Below are 19,243 nucleotides of genomic sequence, written 5' to 3' on the forward strand. Positions count from 1 at the left end.
TTTGGGCCAATCAGACAAGTCTCCTCCGCGTGACCATCTTTTTTGCAGTATTTGCATCTTCCACTTGAATCTTCAATCTCAATCTTTTGAAGCCATTGCCCTTCATTGGTGATGATCTCTATATTTGCTGGAAGAGGGTAATGGGGTTTCCATCCTATGCATATTCGTGCATATACTCTAAAATATTTAGACTCTATCGCCTCATCTGCTTTGATGTAAAACCCTAATTTATTACCTATAGCTTGGAAAGATTCCTCATTCCAGTATTCTCTGAGCAGGTTGTATAAACGTAACCAAATGGGTATCATTTCAACTGACGCCTGCAAAGGATTGAAATTTGGTTCCCACTCTCGAATATATAAACCTCTGGCCTCCACAAAAAAGGGGCCACTATTCAGAATCCACTGATTATCCTTCTCATTCTCAGTGATGACCAAAAAGAAACCATTTGGCATTGTTTTTAGCTCAACCTTGCATTTCCAGTTTTTTGTGCACCATCCTTTCATTTTACCCACACATGGCCAATCCCCAAAACATTTTAAAAACAGGCCTCGCGCCCAAAAAAATGCCACTCATCCATTCCAGCTTTGGTTATCCAGCATCAACAAGATTTTCTCCAGTCTCTCCTCCTCCCTTCTCACTGGGGCAATATTTGCCTTTTGCATTTTTGACTTTGGACACCATTCTTTCTCCTGGAAATGTTGCCATATTATTTTTGGCCCATACTCCTTATTACGAAACCCTGAACTGCTAAAATTCTCCTTTTTGTCGTAATTTGTCTCCCTGACTCTAGGGTCCTCCCCCCATTTTTTGTGAGGGTAAAAAAACCTGTTCGGATCCTCCCAAGCCCTATTTGGTTTTTGCCAGGGTCGTTTACCATTTCGCATTTGATTGAAATCTTAATGCGCATTCTAAAGGTTGAACCTTCTCTCCTGAGCATATCCTCCCTGTGCTCGAAAACCCTACAAATCCCTTGGCCGAAGCCCTAGCCTCATGCGCCGCTCCATTCCTTTCCTTGAAATTTCAATTGACTAAAGAAAACTGTTTTCAAGAATTTCAAATAGTAAATTATGGTTTGAACCAAGGATGTAAGCACTACAGGCAAGAAGCCCCACTATTTCTCCAAGGTTCTCCCCAAGGTAAGGGTACTCCATTTTTAACACGGTAGAGACGAACCCATTGGGGTTTGAACCTAGGTTGTAGGCACTACAGGCAAGAAGCCCCACCTATTCACCAAAGGGTCATCCACTTTTCGAAATAATTTCATTTATCAATGTTAAATGTTCATTTTTTTAATTCACAATGATGAAAACTTACTTGGTTTTGAGAATGAAAACTTGGTTTTTTATTACATTTCCAGACGGGGATCATAGTCGTGTTTTTCATCTGATAAAGATTTTTAGTATCCTATTATTCTTTTCAGTTTGGTAATTTTTAGATTTCAGTAATAAGTTTTAGTGGTTTGTAGTTGTTTGTTTTAGGGTGTTGTTTTTTTTGTTTTTTGTTTTGCACGGTGGAGAATAATATATAAATATTTTGCTTGGTATCAGTGACACTGGTGATATATTGTTGCGACATGCAAAGTTAAATCAAGTCGTACCATTTGTTTATTTTGAACATACCTCCTTTATTACCAACACCTCACTATACATATTCTAGGAGGATGTTTAATGATTATGCAAGTCATGCCATGCAAGTTTTATGCTAATATTAATATTGAAACTCTAATTACCTATCGTACTAGTAAGTTTGAGTACAAATTTTCTTATATGGGTTTCTTGCAGTTCATATCTATCAGTTGATGAGCACACAATTATATTAAGGGGAGGAGGGAATTAGTATGATATTAACTTTTACTTTTTCAAAATTTAATTAATAACAATAATTATAACCATATAAGATCTAGTAATAATAAACACAAGAACACAAGATTTATGTGTAAATTCTTACAAGAGAAAAATTATGGCAAAATATTGCTTATATAACTTGTTTTACAAATTTTGAAAGCACAACACAAAGGATCTACCAATTCCCTCTATTTAAAGGCACCAACCCCCAGAATTCATAGGCACCAACCTATTGGAGGCATCAACCCCACAACTAAGCACCAACTTAGCAAAAGACACCAATATCTCATTTAGGAAAGGCCAACTTCCAAATTTTTCAATAGATGATATTATCTTCATAAAATCAAAAAATAGATATACTTTCCTTAACAAATTTGCTTGAATATGAGCCAATGATTATCATGCAAATTTTTTCCTTCACAAATCTACTTGATGACGATGCAATACTTTCCTCCACCAATATATTATTAAATAATACAACGCTTTTACATATATGTTTGCCTGGAGGTCTACTGAAATACAGTTCTATTGTATTGCTTACATAAAATCTGATTTTAGATGTAACACATATTCTTTCACAAATCTTGCTTATGAATCTTCCTTTGATCTACCTTCTTGAATATAATTCAATGAATTTGTCTCATATAATTCCTTCACAAATCTGCCTAAATAAAAAATATATTTTTTATTCCTTATACTGTAATGTCCCGAAATTTTCAAGCTCTAGCAAGCTTTAGTAGCTGACACTTTGGGTTTACGTCATCTCGTTCAGATGAGTAATCTGATGTTTCCGATGAGTTCAATTGGTTTAGTGGAGTTATACGCCACTTTCCAAAGTGATTTCTGGCCTTTGGGTTGCTCTCCAATAATCTTGGAGAAGTCATCTATTTTTAGTAAGTCATCTGATCAGCCTTGTTTGATATTATTTGTCATCGGGATCACTCTAGTGCGATCGAAACTTGATTCTGATGTGTTCTGTCAAGTTTTTCGCAAATTTGGTGCATTAATGAGTTATTTTAATTTTTTTTTTAATAGAAGTTGTTTTAATTATTTTACTAAGGTTGTTTAAATTTAATTAAAATATTGAATTCCAACTTTAGTGTTATAGCTAGTTGGAATTGGGGCGAAATTTTTTAAATCTTGAGTACTTTTAAATTAAATTAAAGTACTTTTATTTATAAAATTACTTTATTTTTAAAAGGTGCACTTTATTCAATTAAGACAGATGAGCCCAATAAGAGTTATAAATGAAAGCATTAAATGCTGATTGGGACATCTTGGAAATAGTGTATCTTGGTATTGGTGATTTCTAGAAGCTAATTCTGGAGATTTTGGGCATTGAGGACGAAATCCCTCTTAGCCAACAATCCCTACACTATTGAAAGATACAACCTAGGGATTTAGTGGAGGAAAAGGTAAAATATGAATTTGCTCTCAACTATGAATTTCTCATTTTGAAGCTTCTGAGAAGCTTATGTTAGCCATACAATTTTCAAAACTTTGGAGGGAGGTTGAATTGGTTTGTGGCATTCATTGGTATTTCGTACACATTAAGGAAAGGGTACAAAAGTGTCGTATAGTACAGCCAGGGCTACTACAACAATGTGCAGGACTGAAGTTAATTTGCAAGGTGATCGTACAGGTTTAGGGGTAGCACAAGACACCGTATAGGTTTGGAGTTTTAGGTCGGAGGGGTGTCATACTTAGTGACAATAGCTACATGACATTGGGCTAGTTGAATATAAGTTTGCTAAGTCTGATTTCAGCCTGTGACCACGAACTGGGTTGGTCCTGGAGTGTGGACATTGCTGGGCGAATTTAATGGAGGAAAAGATAAAATATGAATTTGCTCTTAGCTAGGAATTTCTCATTTTGAAGTTTCTTAGAAGCTTATGATAGCCATACAATTTTCAAAACTTTGGAGGGAGGTTGAACTAGTTTGTGGCATTCATTGGTATGTCGTACACATTAAGGAAAGGGTACAAAAGTGTCGTACAATACAACTAGGGCTACAACAACAATGTGCAGGACTAAAGTTAATTCACAGGGTGTTCATACAGGTTTAGGGGAAGCACAAGACACCATATAGGTTTGGAGTTTTTTGTCAGAGGGGTTTCATACTTAGTGACAACAGCTACATGACATTGGGCTAGTTGAATGTAAGTTTGCTAAGTTTGATTTCAGCCTGTGACCACGAACTGGGGGTTGGTCCTAGAGTGTGGGCATTGTTGGGCGAATTCCATAGCAACTTCACAGTCACGACAATTACTTGTAATTTCAAAACTTCTACAAATTAACCAGCTTCTTGTTCTACACAAGGTTGAATGCACAATTGAAGGTAATCGTAGGGTTGGGTTAGTTGAATAGAGTTTATTTTAAGAGTTTGGAAGGGCACTATTAATTCAGCTAGATTTGATATGCTCAGTTGAAGACAAGAGCGCATAAATTAGTGGTTGGAATTCACAAATGCATAGGGGAATTCTAAGCAGTTGTTTACTAACATGAATAGCAGTTGGAATGCCATGCAATAAGTGCTTGTTGGAGTCTCAGGGAGTTGAGTAGGAGTGCAGCAAAATTATAAGGAAAGGAAAGTCACTTAGTTGGAGATTAGTTTGCCATTATCTAGTTGGCTAGGACGTGAGTCTTGAGGGTGGTTCATGGTGATACGAGCACTACTGTTTGAAATTCGCACAATATGCTAGAGTTGGTTGTTGCAGCATTGTCATTGCACGTTTTACAAAGTCACACAAAATATTCCAGGTTCTATTAGATTCATTCTTTGCATTTCTTGAAAATATAGATACATATCATTGAGTGTTGTAATAAACATGAATATTCAATGTGCAAATCTGAAAAGTTTTAGTATCATTTGAACAATGTAATTTTTCAGTTTAAAGTAAATGCGAAATAAAATGAATGTTAGAGTATTGTTCATGAATGTTGGTAATTTCTTATGGTGAAAACTCCAAGGATAAAATGCACCAGGTTCAACATAATCACAACAAACACAAAAAATCATATCTTTAATGATAGATTGCCAAATGTTTGACGAAATATCAACAAGAGTTTGATAAAGGAAATTGTAGCACACATAGCAGTCTATTACATTGGTATCAAAGCAAGTGTATCCTTAAGGGTTAATGAAAAGATGAAGTCTTACGAAGAGTTACTAGAAGATCTTCAGTACTTTCATGAGCATCCAGGTTGGTTTAGAACCATCTTTAAAAAGAAATTAGAAACTAATGAAAATGATTTTTTCAGTGTCCAAATCTAGAAAGCTAGCGAAAATGAATAAATTAAAAGGGTCATGATGAAGGATGTTCTAATTACATCAGAAGGTGATAATGAGTTAAGAAAAAGGGTGTCTAGTGCAGGAGAAAATTTGGGACACTTATCTCTATCAAAAGATGATCTTCTTAGCTCATTGGAGGAGTTGGCAAAGTGCTTGCAAGAGGTGAAACAGTCACCCTCTCATCTGATCCAAAATGCAATAGCTCTGACAGTGAACTCTTTGGGAGAACATAGGTTGCTGAGACGCCCAAAAAATGAGGTAAGACTAGTTGTTTCTAATTGTCTAAGTGAAATTATAAGAATTACAGTCCCTGAAATTCCTTACAAAGATGATATAATGAAAGAAGTCTTGCAACTGATTGTGGAGAGCCTCCATGGGTTGCATGATGACAAAGACCCAACTTTTAATAGAAGGACAAAAAATTTAGACATTATGGCAAGGACCAGATCATTTGTCCTTATGTTGGACCTTCACTATGATGAGTTGATTCTACAAATGTTTCAATGTCTCATTGCTGAAATTAGGAAACGTCACCCTAACAAGTTGAAGACAGACATGTTTGACATCTTGTCCATGATCCTAGATGAGAATGATACTGTTTGTAAGCAGTTGCGGTATAATTTGCTAGATATTTGGAGAACAAAGTTGCATGTGTCAGCTACAGCCTATGACTTTGCAAGAAGTTTTATTGAGTTGAAGATTGAGAAGTTTAGGGAACAACTAACTTCAGAAGAATTGGTCATGTGGGGTTTACAAGTATCACCTTCTCTTTAGGTGAGAGACAATCCAGATGTTGATGTGAATGTTTCAGCTATGATTAAACCTATTACTTTTCCTGAGGATAACAATAAGGGTAATGACTGCCATATTGTTGAGGAGGACTATATGGAGTTAGAGTCATTCACTAGGTGAGGTGTTCTCAAAACTCTTCATTGGTGATGTGCAGATTTTCATTGAAAAGATAGTGGTAGGGAAAAACTTCCTTGAGGAGTCTATTTATGATCACACTACTGCTCCAATTGACTACATGATGAGAGCATACCATCTTTTAGTGGGTCAACTAAATTGGATGTTAAGGGGATAGAGGAAACTGAACCTCCTTGTATAGAGACTCCTATTTCCGGCATTGAGGATATTTCTATAGGAGGAATTAGTATTGAGTTGATTCGGGAGCATCACTTGAGCATTCAAGACTATATAGAAGAAGGATTTTAGTCACAGTTAGATATTTGTATATGTGAAGCAAAGGTTGATCATACACCTTACATTCCACATAGTTTGTGGAATCAGTTGAGGTGATTGAGGATGGGATTGTGGCAACCTTATCCCATCATGATGAGGTGCATAAGCTGGTTGAGAATTATCTTTGGATAATTCAATTAGAGAGAAGGCAAAAGGGAATTGAAGCGTAATCTTCTCTTGTTAGCTTGCAGATAATCAAAGAAGGTATGGAAACAATGAAGACAAATTATCTACATCTTCTTTCAAATTGGGATCACCTACTCAACCTAGTTGAGATCTATTCAGATGCTTTGAGAAGGAAGGAGGAAGAAATTGATGAACTTTGTTTACACTTGAGCATGGCTCACTCTTCCTTACACAAATCGGAGGAAACCATTGTTGGTCCATCAGTGAACCATGAGTATGAAGCAAGAACTTTGGAGATCAAATAGATCATTGAGGACATTGATGAAATCCACAAGTATGAGATGCCACAACATGACTTCAACACCTTTTAGAATGATTTCAGTCTATAGTTTGGAGAGGAACATGTTGGCTACAGTATTCTAGCACCTTCCTTATGGGTTCTACCTCCTATTGCTTTGATTGATGGCTATCCTACGATGCTGATCAGAATTATATCAGGTTGCACTTTAAGGGCATGGGCTATGGATATGGATAAGAGAGATTGGTATTTCCATTTTGGAGCTAGAGGATGGGTGGATGATGAGTTCTTACCATCCTGAGGTGGTAGAGATGCTTGATTCTTCATTTGGGATTTGGTTTATTGGTTACATGGTGTTGTTATGATCTATACCAACAACTTGACAGGAGTTGGAATTTGTTTCTATGCACCGTTGGGTGTCATTTATATTTTCAGGAAGCCACTATGGATAGGATGGTCCGTTGATGACTCAGACACTACAGTCTTGGTCATTGGCTCAGGTATCTTTGGAGGTTTGGACGGTTCTCATGTTGATATTGTTAATGAAGTAGATCTTTCTGCATTGAGTGGTGAGTCGGCTTCTGTTGTTGCCAACATAGAGGGAATTACACATGGACACTCTGACATTTCATTGGAGCAGACAGGAGTGTTTCATCTCAACTACATATTGAGGTGTGTTCACTAGTTTACCTTTAGCTCACATATACAAGATTTGACTATGTTACTGATGTAAGGGAAAGGTGATTTGAGTATGGAGCTTTGGGGGGCATCTTGGTATGACATGTTTTTTTATGACAAGTGATGAGACCAATTTTGGCAAGTCTCACACCCTGTTCTCACCAACTAGTTGCTTATAGAATCCAGTGTTTGAGATTTGGTTTGATTGGACTGTAGAGGCTTATAGAATAATGCAACATTAGCGTGGTGGATTTTTTCCTTGTGGCGGTGACTCATAAAGTAGTAGTAATGTTGTTGTTACCCCCTATTTCAGCATATATAGGAGACCACTACAGTTGTTGCAGGTGGATTGGAGGGAAATTTTGGCTAGGACTTGGTTTTTGGTCGATTTGATGTTTCACTTTATGGTTTCGATCTTGCTTACTTTTTTTAGCACTTCCATTCATCTGTGCAGACAGTTGTGGAGGATTTCTTGGGTATAGCTCAATTACTTTCCATCTCTACTTGTGGGAGCATTAGACACTATAGTCGTCACATGATGTCATTATACATGCCCCTAGATGGTGATTGGTTGATTTCTTTGAGTTGGGTTGGTTGGTGCTTTCGAGTTTCTTTACGAGACACTTGGAGATTAGGTGACAGTGAGGGAATCACGGTCTATGATCGGAATGTCATTGTCATGATGTATGGTTCCAAGGTTGACTCTATGATTACCAGTTTTCGGTCAGGTACTAATTGGCATCACTTTGGGGACATTCTATTGAGAGATGCTAAGGGTCATCCTTTGACGTGGAGCAAATATCATTTCTCGTTGCCCAAGATCGAGTTAGGCAATGGGGTTTTAGATATGGATCTCTGGTGCAAGGCACCTAACACTCCAAGCATGAAATTTTTATTTTCTTTCAATTTTTATGTGTTGTCTTTGTGATGTAATAATGGACCAACCATTTGGGACTCAGTAGAACCATGGTTGAGTTGTCCAAGTTTTGGTTTGAGTCATTTGTGTTTAGGGTGCTGACAGCCTGAGAAGTGAGATGCTTAGGTAGTTCATAGGGGAAGTAATCCAGATGAATGAATTCATGTAATAGGGGTCAATTGTATTGTGTTTAGGTCTTATAGAGTGTTCGAGGACCTTCAGGAGTCTTGAAATGCATTAGAATGCAAAGTTGCATCTTGGAGTAAAAAGATGTAAAAGTTGCATTTTTGGTTGAAGGCATTGAAAAGTTGGTTGAACCAACTGATCTAAGAGCATAAAATCCAAAATTCACTTCATTGTACGGGTTGGAGGATCGGAAAAGCAAGAACAAGTTATTGGATTTTGAAACAATCTTGTTTTCTTCACCGTTTGATAGTTTTTCACTTGTTTTCATTGCTTGGTACGGTCAAGTACCGACTTGATTGTGTAAACTCATTGAAGGGCATGAGTGTTGATTGAATTTACTTTTCCAGAAGCTTGATTTGTAGGTTTGATTGTTCTTAGTTGCAGAGATTTCTTCCATTCTTTGCAACTAGGTGTAAAACCCTTGCAAGTAGGGTTTAAGAACAAAAATGGCTCTAACCTAAGCATTCTTTGATGGCACCTGTTGAAATCAATATCTGTGTATAGTTTTAGGATAAGATTTTTGGTTTTGCAGGTCCTTGAGGAGGAGATACAATGAAGCCCTAGGCTCACCGCTAGGAGTACGTGAGTTAGGACAACATAAAAAGTGAGTTTTAAGAGCACATGGGGATTGGTGCAGGACAAAGTGTCATATGGATAGAAAGCCCTCTGAGTTCCCTTGAGGAATCACTAATTGTTTGAAGTAGAAGTTCTAACTGGTGAAGGGTTTGAAACACATCTTTCAAAGTCACCCCGTGAGGCCTAAACCCTAAAAAATAGTGCAACATTGGAAACCCCACTTGTACGAATAACCCAGATGCATATTTTTAGTATTGTCTGTAGCTTCCAAAAGGGTACTCGAATCCATAATTTATTTCTATCCTTGTCTAGAAATTTTCCAAACTAAGTCCCTAAAACCGCCAAGGGAGGGCTAATTCAATTTGGCCTATTTGAGCCTGGTAGAGAACTAGAAAGGTTATAAATCCACAGCGATGGGTTTGGTGATCCTAAAAGCCTCAAAATTATTTAAACACACTTGGTAGATGCATTGTGAGTCCATTGGAAGTGGTTGTGTGTTGAGATCCTTGCAGGAGTAGTTAGAGCCCTAGAGTGGTGTGTGTGTGATTGAGGTGGCAACCTCAAGAGGTGGAGTTGTTTGTCCAAAACCATTGGCTATACTTAGGAGGCAAGCCAAAGAGGTTCAGACCTTCGAGGTCTCATTAGCATAAACCCCTACTAAGTGCCATTGGATGGACTTGAGTAGTTGAAGGGTTAAGGAGGACAAGACAATCCAGAAGGTGTATTGGATCAAGCTACAAGACTCTCTACATCAAAGTGGTATCAAAGCCACTCTTTGAAAGATTTGGTGTATGTCAGATTGTGAAGAATCAGAAGCAAGTTCAATGCCTCCAAAGGCAATAAATCCAGAAGCCATCTGACAGTTGGTAGCAGAGATGATAGAAGGATTGAAGGATGCAGAAGGAAGTAGAGGAACGAGAGAGGTTAAGAAGGAGAAGGGGAAGGTAAAGACAGAATGGGGAGATGAGAGTGATGAAGAAGTGGAAGATGGAGAGGAACCAACAGCAGTAGCCATGCCTGAAGAGCAAAAGCTATTCTTGGATGCAGTCAAATCCATTTCCAAAGACAACTTAGATCGATTACCCACCTACGGAGGAAATCTCAATGGAGAAGAGTTGCTAGATTGGATAGAGGCCCTAAATAATCACTTTGATTATAAAGAGGTAGCAAAAGAGAAAAGAGTAATGTGGCCAAATCAAGATTGAGGTGATCAGCATTAGTTTGGCAGAATATGATGCAAGAAGAAAGGATACAAGAAGGTAAGAAGAAGATAACTTCATGGGAGTGTATGAAGATCAAACTTAAGGCTCAATTCCTTCCAGGGGATTATGAAGTTCAAATCCATAAGAGACTACAAAATCTGAAACAAAGGGAGTTAGATGTCAATGCATACACTGAGGAATTCCACAAACTCAGTTTGAGGGCTAGAAAGCATGAGAATGAAGTGGAGAAGTTGGCCAGGTACATGAATGGCCTTAGACAAAACATACAAAATGAGATAAGTATCCTCACACCTAACACTGTCCATAAGTGTTTTTAGTTGGCCTTAAGGGCAGAGGAGAAGATCAAGAGGAGAAGTGAACAAAATCAGAAACATATAGGTGGTAAGAATTTCAAAGGTAGAGGAACCTTTGGTAGGGGGCAGCAATCATCAAGAAATGAAGAGCAACAAAGCCAAGAAGGAAGTGGGGACTCTCAGAGGGGAACATTTAGAGGATCCTTTAGAGGAAGGAGCAATTTTAGGGGCAAGTTTGGAAACTCGAGAAGAGGAAATACAATATTCACCGGTAGGTGTTATCATTGCATTCAAGTTGGGCATACCATGAGTAAGTGCCCGAGAAAATCCTCAAGTTCAGCAAGCTGTTACATGGGTGAAAGAAGGACTCAATTGGTGCAAGAGGACACTCAAAGTGTGACTTCTTCAATCAGCAAGGTAGGGCCAATGACAGATGGAGAAAACTTAATGATGAGAAGGACAATGCTCAAGATACCCCAAGATCAAGAGCCACCACAGAGGAAAAGTTTGTTTAGGACCACTTGCAAGTCACATGGGAAGATTTGTAAGGTGATTGTAGATTAAAGGTCTGTTGAGAACATTGTCTTAGTTGAAATGGTGGATAAACTTAAATTAAAAAGATTACCTCATCTGACTCCTTACAAGGTATCATGGCTCAACCGGGGTCAACATGTCTTAATTGATGAACAAGCATGGGTGGACTTTGAAATTGGTGAGTATAAGGACAGATTATTATGTGACATACTGCCTATGGATGCTTGTCATTTGTTGTTGGGCCGTCCATGGCAATATGATGTGAGAGCTAGTCATGATGGAGAAAAGAACAACTATATTATCACCAAAAATGGGAAGAAGTACCAAGTGGATCCACTACCTAGTCCAAATGAAGAAAAAAAAATAGGCTCAAGTGTGATGCTGATGAGAGGTAAAGAGTTTCTCAAAGTGTTGAAGCAAGAAGGTCATCAAGGCCATGCTATAGTGTTGAAGCCTAGAGATAAAGCTAAGGCAAATCCAATGAGTGAAGTACCTCAAGAGCTACAAGATATACTCAAAAAATATGTAGAAGTAATAGGAGATGGCATGCTTGATTCTTTTCCTCCAATGAGAGATGTGAACCATCAAATAGACTTAATACTAGGGGCCAATCTGCCAAACAAAGCTGCCTATAAAATGACACCTAGTCAAAATGAAGAGATCGCCAAACAAGTGCAAGAACTCTTAGACAAATGGTTTATCAAGAAGAGTTTGAGTCCATGTGATGTTCCCACTATGTTAGTGCCTAAAAGGGAGGCAAATGGAGAATGTGCACTGACTCCAGAGTAATCAATAAGATTACTATAAGGTACCGATTTCCCATGCCAAGTATAGAGGACCTATTGGACAATCTAGGAGGTGCAAGCTACTTCACAAAGGTGGACTTGAAGTCTAGTTTTCATCAGATCAAAATCAGGCTTGGAGATGAATGGAAGGCAGCTTTTAGAACCAGTGCAGGATTATATGAGTGGTTGGTGATGCCATTTGGCCTCACCAATGCACCTAGTACCTTCCAAAGGCTCATGAATGAAGTCTTAGTTGAGTTTATTGGTAGATTTGTTATTGTGTATCTTGATGACATTTTGATCTTGAGTAGGTCTAAGGAGGAACACCTCAAGCATATTGAGATCATCTTGAAGAAGTTGAAGGAGGCTCAACTCAAGATTAACCTTGAAAAATGTGAGTTTTTGAAAACAGAGCTTGTATACCTTGGTTTTGTTATTTCTCAAGGATGTTTAAAGATGGATCCAAGTAAGGTAGAAGCAATACTTAATTGACCTATCCCTAGGGGCATAAGTGATGTTAGAAGCTTTCATGGAATGACATCTTTTTATAGGAAGTTTGTGAGAAACTTTAGCCATTTTTGTGCTCCTATTCTCAATACCAATAAAGGAGGGATTAAGTGTCACTTCAAGTGGACAGAGGAAGCCAATAAGGGGTTTGAAATGTTGAAAGCCAAGATAGTAGAGCTGCCAACCCTTAGATTGCCTGATTTCAATCAGTTGTTTACAGTAGAATGTGATGCTAGCCAAAGGGCAATAGGGGGAGTTTTAAGCCAAGAGGGTCATCCTATAGATTTCTTCTCAGAGAAGTTAAATGAAGCTAATAAAAGGTACTCCACATATGATGTGGAGTTGTATGCAATGGTTCAAGCATTAAAAAAGTGGCGTCATTACTTGCTGCCCAAATAATTTGTAGTCTTCACTGACAACCATGCCCTTAGTTTCCTCAATGGGCAAGAGAAGTTGAACCAAAGACATCTAAAGTGGGTTGAGTACTTACAATCCTATACATTTACAATCAAACACAAGAAAGGGACAACCAACAAGGTAGTTGATGCACTAAGTAGGAGTGTCATGACTATGCAAGAGATACAATTGCAAAGTGTGGGTTTTCATGAGTTAAACGACCTCTACAAGGATGATAAGGATTTTGCAGAGATATATAGTGTTTGTTCTGATTTTTCTAACACCTCACATGTCTCTTATTCAGAATACATGATACAGGAGGGTTTTTTTTTCAAAGGTCATCTTCTTTGCATACCTCAATGTTCTATGAGGCAAAATATTATCCAAGAGAAGCATCAAGGAGGTCTAGGAGGTCATTTTGGCATTGATAAGACTTTGGAGCAGGTTGGTAGGTTTTATTATTGGCCCAAGTTGCAATCAGAAGTGAGAAGGTTTGTAGAGCAACTTACCATCTACCAAAGAGCAAAAGGAATATCAAGTAATGTAGGTCTATATCAACCCTTGGTCATACCTCAGAGGCCTTGGGAATGTTTGAGCATGGATTTTGTGTTTAGCTTGCCTAGGACCCCAAGGGGATTTGATAGTGTGTATGTGGTGGTAGATAGGTTCAGGAAAATGACACATTTCATACCTTGCAAGAGAAGCAATGATGCCACCTATATAGCAAGCCTTTTCTTCAAGGAGATAGTCAGAATTCATGGTCTTCCAATCAGCATTGTTAGTGATAGAGATGTGAAATTTTTGAGCCACTTTTGGAGGACACTTTGGAGAAAGTTGGGCACCAAGTTATCCTTTTCTTCTGCCTATAATCCCCAATCAGATGGTCAGACAGAGGTAGTCAACTGGTCATTGGGTAACTTGCTAAGATGTCTTACAAAACAACATAGGCAGATTTGGGATTTAGTACTTGGTCAAGCAGAATATGCATATAATGACTTAGTAAACCGTAGCACAGTTAAAAGACCCTTTGAGATAGTATATGGCTTCCATCCTAGGGGCATATTGGAGCTCAGAGATCTCAGTTCAATGGCACCTAAGAGTGCACAAGGGGAAAACTTTGCAGAAGGTATTAAAGAAGTGCATGATAAGGTAAGGTAGTCCTTACAACAAAAATCTGAGCAGTATAAGGTTCAAGTTGATAAAACAAGGAGGAATGTACAATTTAAAGTGGGAGACTTAGTGTTAGCATACCTACGGAAGGAGATACTTCCAAAAGGGCAGCCTATCAAGCTCATGATGAAGAAAATTGGACCTCTCAAAGTAGTGCACAAGTATGGGCAGAATGCATATGCAATTGAAGTTCCTCCCACCTTGGGTATATCTCTTATCTTCAATGTATGTGATCTCTATCCATATAAGGGAGATTCACCAACCCCTCAGTTGGACATGTCATCATCGGTTAATGAAAATTGGATAAGGGATTTGCCACCTAGTCAACCAGTTAAGTTGGAGAGTATCATAGATACCAAGATAGTAAAAAAGACAAGGAAAGGAGTCTACAAGTACTATCTTGTCAAGTGGGAAGGTTTAACTAATTCAGATGCCATGTGGATGTTAGAGGCAGATATACTTCAGCATGGAGTGGAGATTGTAGACCTTTTAACTCAAGGGACATGAGTTCTTTGTCCCAGGGGAGTATGGTACAGGGCAGCTAACACTCCAAGCATGAAATTTTTGTTTTCTTTCAAGTTTTGTGTGTTGTATTTGTGCTGTAATAATGGACCAACCATTTGGGACTCAGTAGATCCATTGTTGATTTGTCCAAGTTTTGGTTTGAGTCATTTATGTTCAGGGTGCTGACAGCCTGAGAAGTGAGATGCTTAGGTAGCTCACATGAGAAGTACTCCAGATGAATGAATTCATGTAATAGGGGTCAATTGTGTTGTGTTTAGGTCTTATAGAGTGTTTGAGGACCTTTAGGAGTCTTGAAATTCATTAGAATGCAAAGTTGCATCTTGGAGTAAAAAGATGTAAAAGTTGTTGAGCTACATTTTGCAATTTTTGCAAAAGTTGTATTTTTTGTTGAAGGCGTGGAAAATTTGGCTGAACCAACTGATCTAAGAGCATAAAATCCAAAATTCACTTCATTGTACAGGTTGGAGGATTGGAAATGCAAGAACAAGTTTTTGGATTTTGAAACAATCTTGTTTTCTTCACCATTTGATAGTTTTTCACTTGTTTTCATTGCTTGGTACAGTCCAGTATTGACTTGATTGTGTAAAATCATCGAAGGGCATGAGTGTTGATTGACTTTACTTTTCTAGAAGCTTGATTTGTAGGTTTGATTGTTCTTAGTTGCAGAGATTTCTTCCATTCTTTGCAACTAGGTGTAAAACCCTTGCAAGTAGGGTTTAAGAGCAAAAATGGCTCTAACCTAAGCATTCTTTGATGGCACCTATTGAAATCAATGAGAATGATACGTTAGAGTATACGTATAGTTTTAAGATAGAATTTTTGGTTTTACAAGTCCTTGAGGAGGAGATACAATGAAGCCCTAGGTTCACCGCTGGGAGTAGGTGAGTTAGGACAGCAAAAAAAGTGAGTTTTAAGAGCACATGGGGATTGCTACAGGATAAAGTGTTATATGGATGGAAATACCATTGAGTGTCCTTGAGGAATCCCTAATTTTTTTAAGCAGAAGTTCTGACTGGTGAAGGGTTTGAAACACATCTTTCAAAGTCACCCCGTGAGGCCTAAACCCTAAAAAATAGTGCAGCATTGGAAACCCCACATGTACGAATAACCCAGATGCAAATTTTCAGTATTGTTTGTAACTTCCAAAAGGGTACTCAAATCCATAATTTATTTTTATCATTGTTTGGAAAATTTTCAAACTAAGTCCCTAAAACCGCCAAGGGAGGGCTAATTCAGTTAGGCCTATTTGAGCCCGGTAGAGACCTAGAAAGGTTAGAAATCCAAAGCGATGGGCTTGGTGATCCTAAAAGCCTAAACATGCTTCAAAGACACTTGGTAGATTCATTGTGAGTCCATTTTAAATGGTTGTGTGTTGAGATCCTTGTAGGAGTAGTTGGAGCCCTGGAGTGGTGTGTGTGTGATTGAGGTGGCAACCTCAAGAGGTGGAGTTGTTTGTCCAAAACCATTGGCTATACGTAGGAGGAAAGCAAAAGAGGTTTAGACCTTGGAGGTTTCATTAGCATAAACCCCTACTAAGTGCGATTGGATGGATTTGAGTAGTTGAAGGGTTAAGGAGGACAAGACAATCCAGAAGATGTATTGGATCAAGCTCCAAGACTCTCTACATCAATCTCCTTGAGGAACCTTGGAAGGATATATTGCATGGGATAACTCTCAGTTTACGCAGGATTTTCAATATTAGTTTTGATGATAACTTGTTGATGGGAAACCAAAGAGATGACAGTGCAGTTCGAGGATGAAGGTTTATCAGTTCCAGAGTCTATTCCTATGGTTTTGCAGTTTGGTTTATTGGGAGAGCAGTTTTTTGAAGAGATGAATGAGTTTACACAGTATTTTTTTTCTCTTCTTGTTGGAGGTTTTGGGGAGGTCTCTAATTGGGGCACCTTGCAAGACAATGCTTCCAGTAGATGGTGCTACAGATTTCTTAGACTGATTTGGGACCCTGGGATTATTCTTAGTTTTAGTTGGATCAGTCAGAGATTGTGGGGTTGTATTGGCATTGCTTAAGGACAAGCAATCTTTAGGCAGGGCGGACTGTAATGTCCCCAAATTTTCCAGTTCTCTAGCAAGCTTTAGTAGCAAACACTCTAGGTTCATGTCAACTTGTTCAGATGAGTAATATGATGTTTCCGATGAGCTCAGTTGGTTTAGTGGAGTTATACACCAGTTTTCGAAGTGATTTCTGGCCACTGGATTGGTCTCTAATAATCTTGGAGAAGTCATCTATTTTTAGTAAGTCATCCGATCAGCCTCGTTTGCTATTATTCGCCATCAGGAATCACTCTGCTATGATCAGAACTTGATTTCGATGTGTTTTGACAAGTTTTCGCAAATTTGGTGCATTAATGAGTTATTTTAATTATTTTACTAAGGTTGCTTAAATTTAATTAAAATATTTAATTCCAACCTTAGTTTTATAGCTCGTTGGAACCGAGGTGAAATTTTTTAAATTTTGGGTGAATAAAATAGTGACCTTAAGTGTCAAAATATTATTATATTATTGAAAGGGTCATTGTTAGAGAAAAAGGGAAGTTTAAAATAATAAAGTGACTATTAAATTAAAGTACTTTTATTTATAAAGTCATTTTATTTTTAAAAGGTGCACTTCATTCACTTAAGAGAGAAGTGATATTTTTAAAATGAAGTTATTTATCCCACATTCGCAATGTCTTAAGAAATGAGCCCAATGAGAATTATAAATGAAAGCATTAAATGTAGATTGGGACATCTTGGAAATAGTGTATCTTGTTATTGGTGATTTCTAAAAGTTAATTCTAGAGATTGTGGGCATTGAGGACGAAATCCCTCTTAGCCAACAATCCCTACAGCCTTAGGATTTAATGGAGAAAAAGTTAAAATATGAATTTTCTCTCAACTATGAATCTCATTTTGAAGTTTCTTGGAAGCTTATGATAGCCATATAGTTTTGAAAACTTTGAAGGGAGGTCGAACTGGTTTGTGGCATTCATTGGTATATCGTACACATTCAGGAAAGTGTACAAAGTGTCGTACAATACAGCCAGGGCTACAACAACATTGTGCAGGACTGAAGTTAATTTGCAGGGTGGTCGTACAGGTTTAGGGGCAACACAATACACCATACGGGTTTGGAGTTTGCTATAAGAGGGGTGTCGTACTTAGTGATAACAGCTATAGGACATTGGGCCAGTTAAGTGTAAGTTTTCTAAGTTTGATTTCAGCTTGTGATCGCGAACTTCACAGTCACAACAGTTACTTGTAAATTCAAAACTTCTGCAAATTAACTAGGTTCTTGTTGTACATAGGGTTGAATGCATAGTTGAGGGTAATTGCATGGTTGGGATAGCTTAATAGAGTTTATTTTAAGAGTTTGGAAGGGCACTGTTAATCCAGCTAGATTTGATATGCTCAACTAAAGAGAAGAACACAAAAATTAGTGGTTGGAATTCACAAATGCACAAGAAAATTCTAAGCAGTTGTTTACTTACATGAACAGTAGTTGGAATGCCACACAATGCAATAAGTGCTTGTTGGAGTCTCAGGGAGTTGAGTAGGAGTGCAACAAAATTATAAGGAAAGGAAAGTCACTTAGCTAGAGATTAGTTTGTCATTATCTAGTTGGATGGGATGTGAGTCTTGAGGGTGGTTCATGGTGATAGCAACGTTGTTGTTTGAAATTTGCACTATATATTGGAGTTGACTATTGCAACATTGTCATTGCACTAAAAAGTCATAGGAAATATTCCAAGTTCTATTAGATTCATTCTCTACACTTCTTGAAAATATACATACCTAGCATTGACTATTGTAATAAACATGAATTTTCAATGTGCAAATTTGGAAAGTTTTAGTATTGTTTGAACAATGTAATTTTTTCAGTTTGAAGCAAATCCAAAGTGAAATGAATGTTTGAGTATTGTTCATGAATGTTGGTAATTTCTCATGGTCCATCAGCCCTGCAACTCTTTATTCTCAATATTTTGATTATCTCTTTAGGCAGCCTCGTCAGTACTACCCCAAGTCTTGTGAAAATTTTCATCACAAAATGGTCAAAGAATACACAAAAATCACCAATCTTAGATCCCTTGTCCCAAACCTGGGTCCATCTTTGCACCGGCCAATAAAGAGCTGTGTAGGGATCATTTGTCTTTATTCTCAACTCTGGGCCCCAATATGGTCTATTTTGATAAAGAATTAAGTGGCACACGAATGAATAATGCAAGAATACCAATTTTTCATCCTTATTTTCAGCTCTCACCAATCCCTCACGAATCTTCTCGTGAATAGCAATAAAATCATACAATTCATTTATTATGGGGTGCCGAATGTTGATGGTCATCATTATAAAATCAATGGGCAATTTGGTGAGGCCACAATCAACTCGAAGGACCTGCCCTAGTGCATAATAGGTTTTAACAAGATAGGGCTCAAAACAATCAAGGTGTAACGGCTCCCTTTCATATGGCAAGACATAATTTTGTGAATCTTTGTAAAGTTTCATCATGAAATGAGGAACAAGATCCTTCCTGTACATATCCTTTTTCTTCTCATAGTCCTTTAAATTATCCCTGTTTATAATTGTGAAGGCAGACTTGTCTAAATCAAAACATTGAATGATAACCCTGGGAGAGATGTCTAGTAGGACATAT

The 19,243-nt window shown here is 37.9% G+C and overlaps 1 protein-coding gene across 1 annotated transcript; it reads left to right on the forward strand.

The window, feature by feature from the left end:
* The first annotated feature begins 5,157 nt into the window (after positions 1–5,157).
* On the forward strand, positions 5,158–5,913 carry LOC131034242 (sister chromatid cohesion protein PDS5 homolog C-like). Its single transcript, XM_057965662.2, has one exon. The coding sequence runs from the start codon at positions 5,158–5,160 to the stop codon at positions 5,911–5,913; it is 756 nt and encodes a 251-aa protein (XP_057821645.2).
* The last annotated feature ends 13,330 nt before the right edge of the window (positions 5,914–19,243 follow it).

The sequence above is a fragment of the Cryptomeria japonica genome, chromosome 3 (assembly GCF_030272615.1).
Source record: "Cryptomeria japonica chromosome 3, Sugi_1.0, whole genome shotgun sequence".
NCBI lineage: Eukaryota > Viridiplantae > Streptophyta > Pinopsida > Cupressales > Cupressaceae > Cryptomeria > Cryptomeria japonica.

Bases quoted from the DNA above. Each gene is read 5' to 3' on its own strand.
- LOC131034242 (XM_057965662.2), top strand. From the start codon at position 5,158: ATGAAGGATGTTCTAATTACATCAGAAGGTGATAATGAGTTAAGAAAA.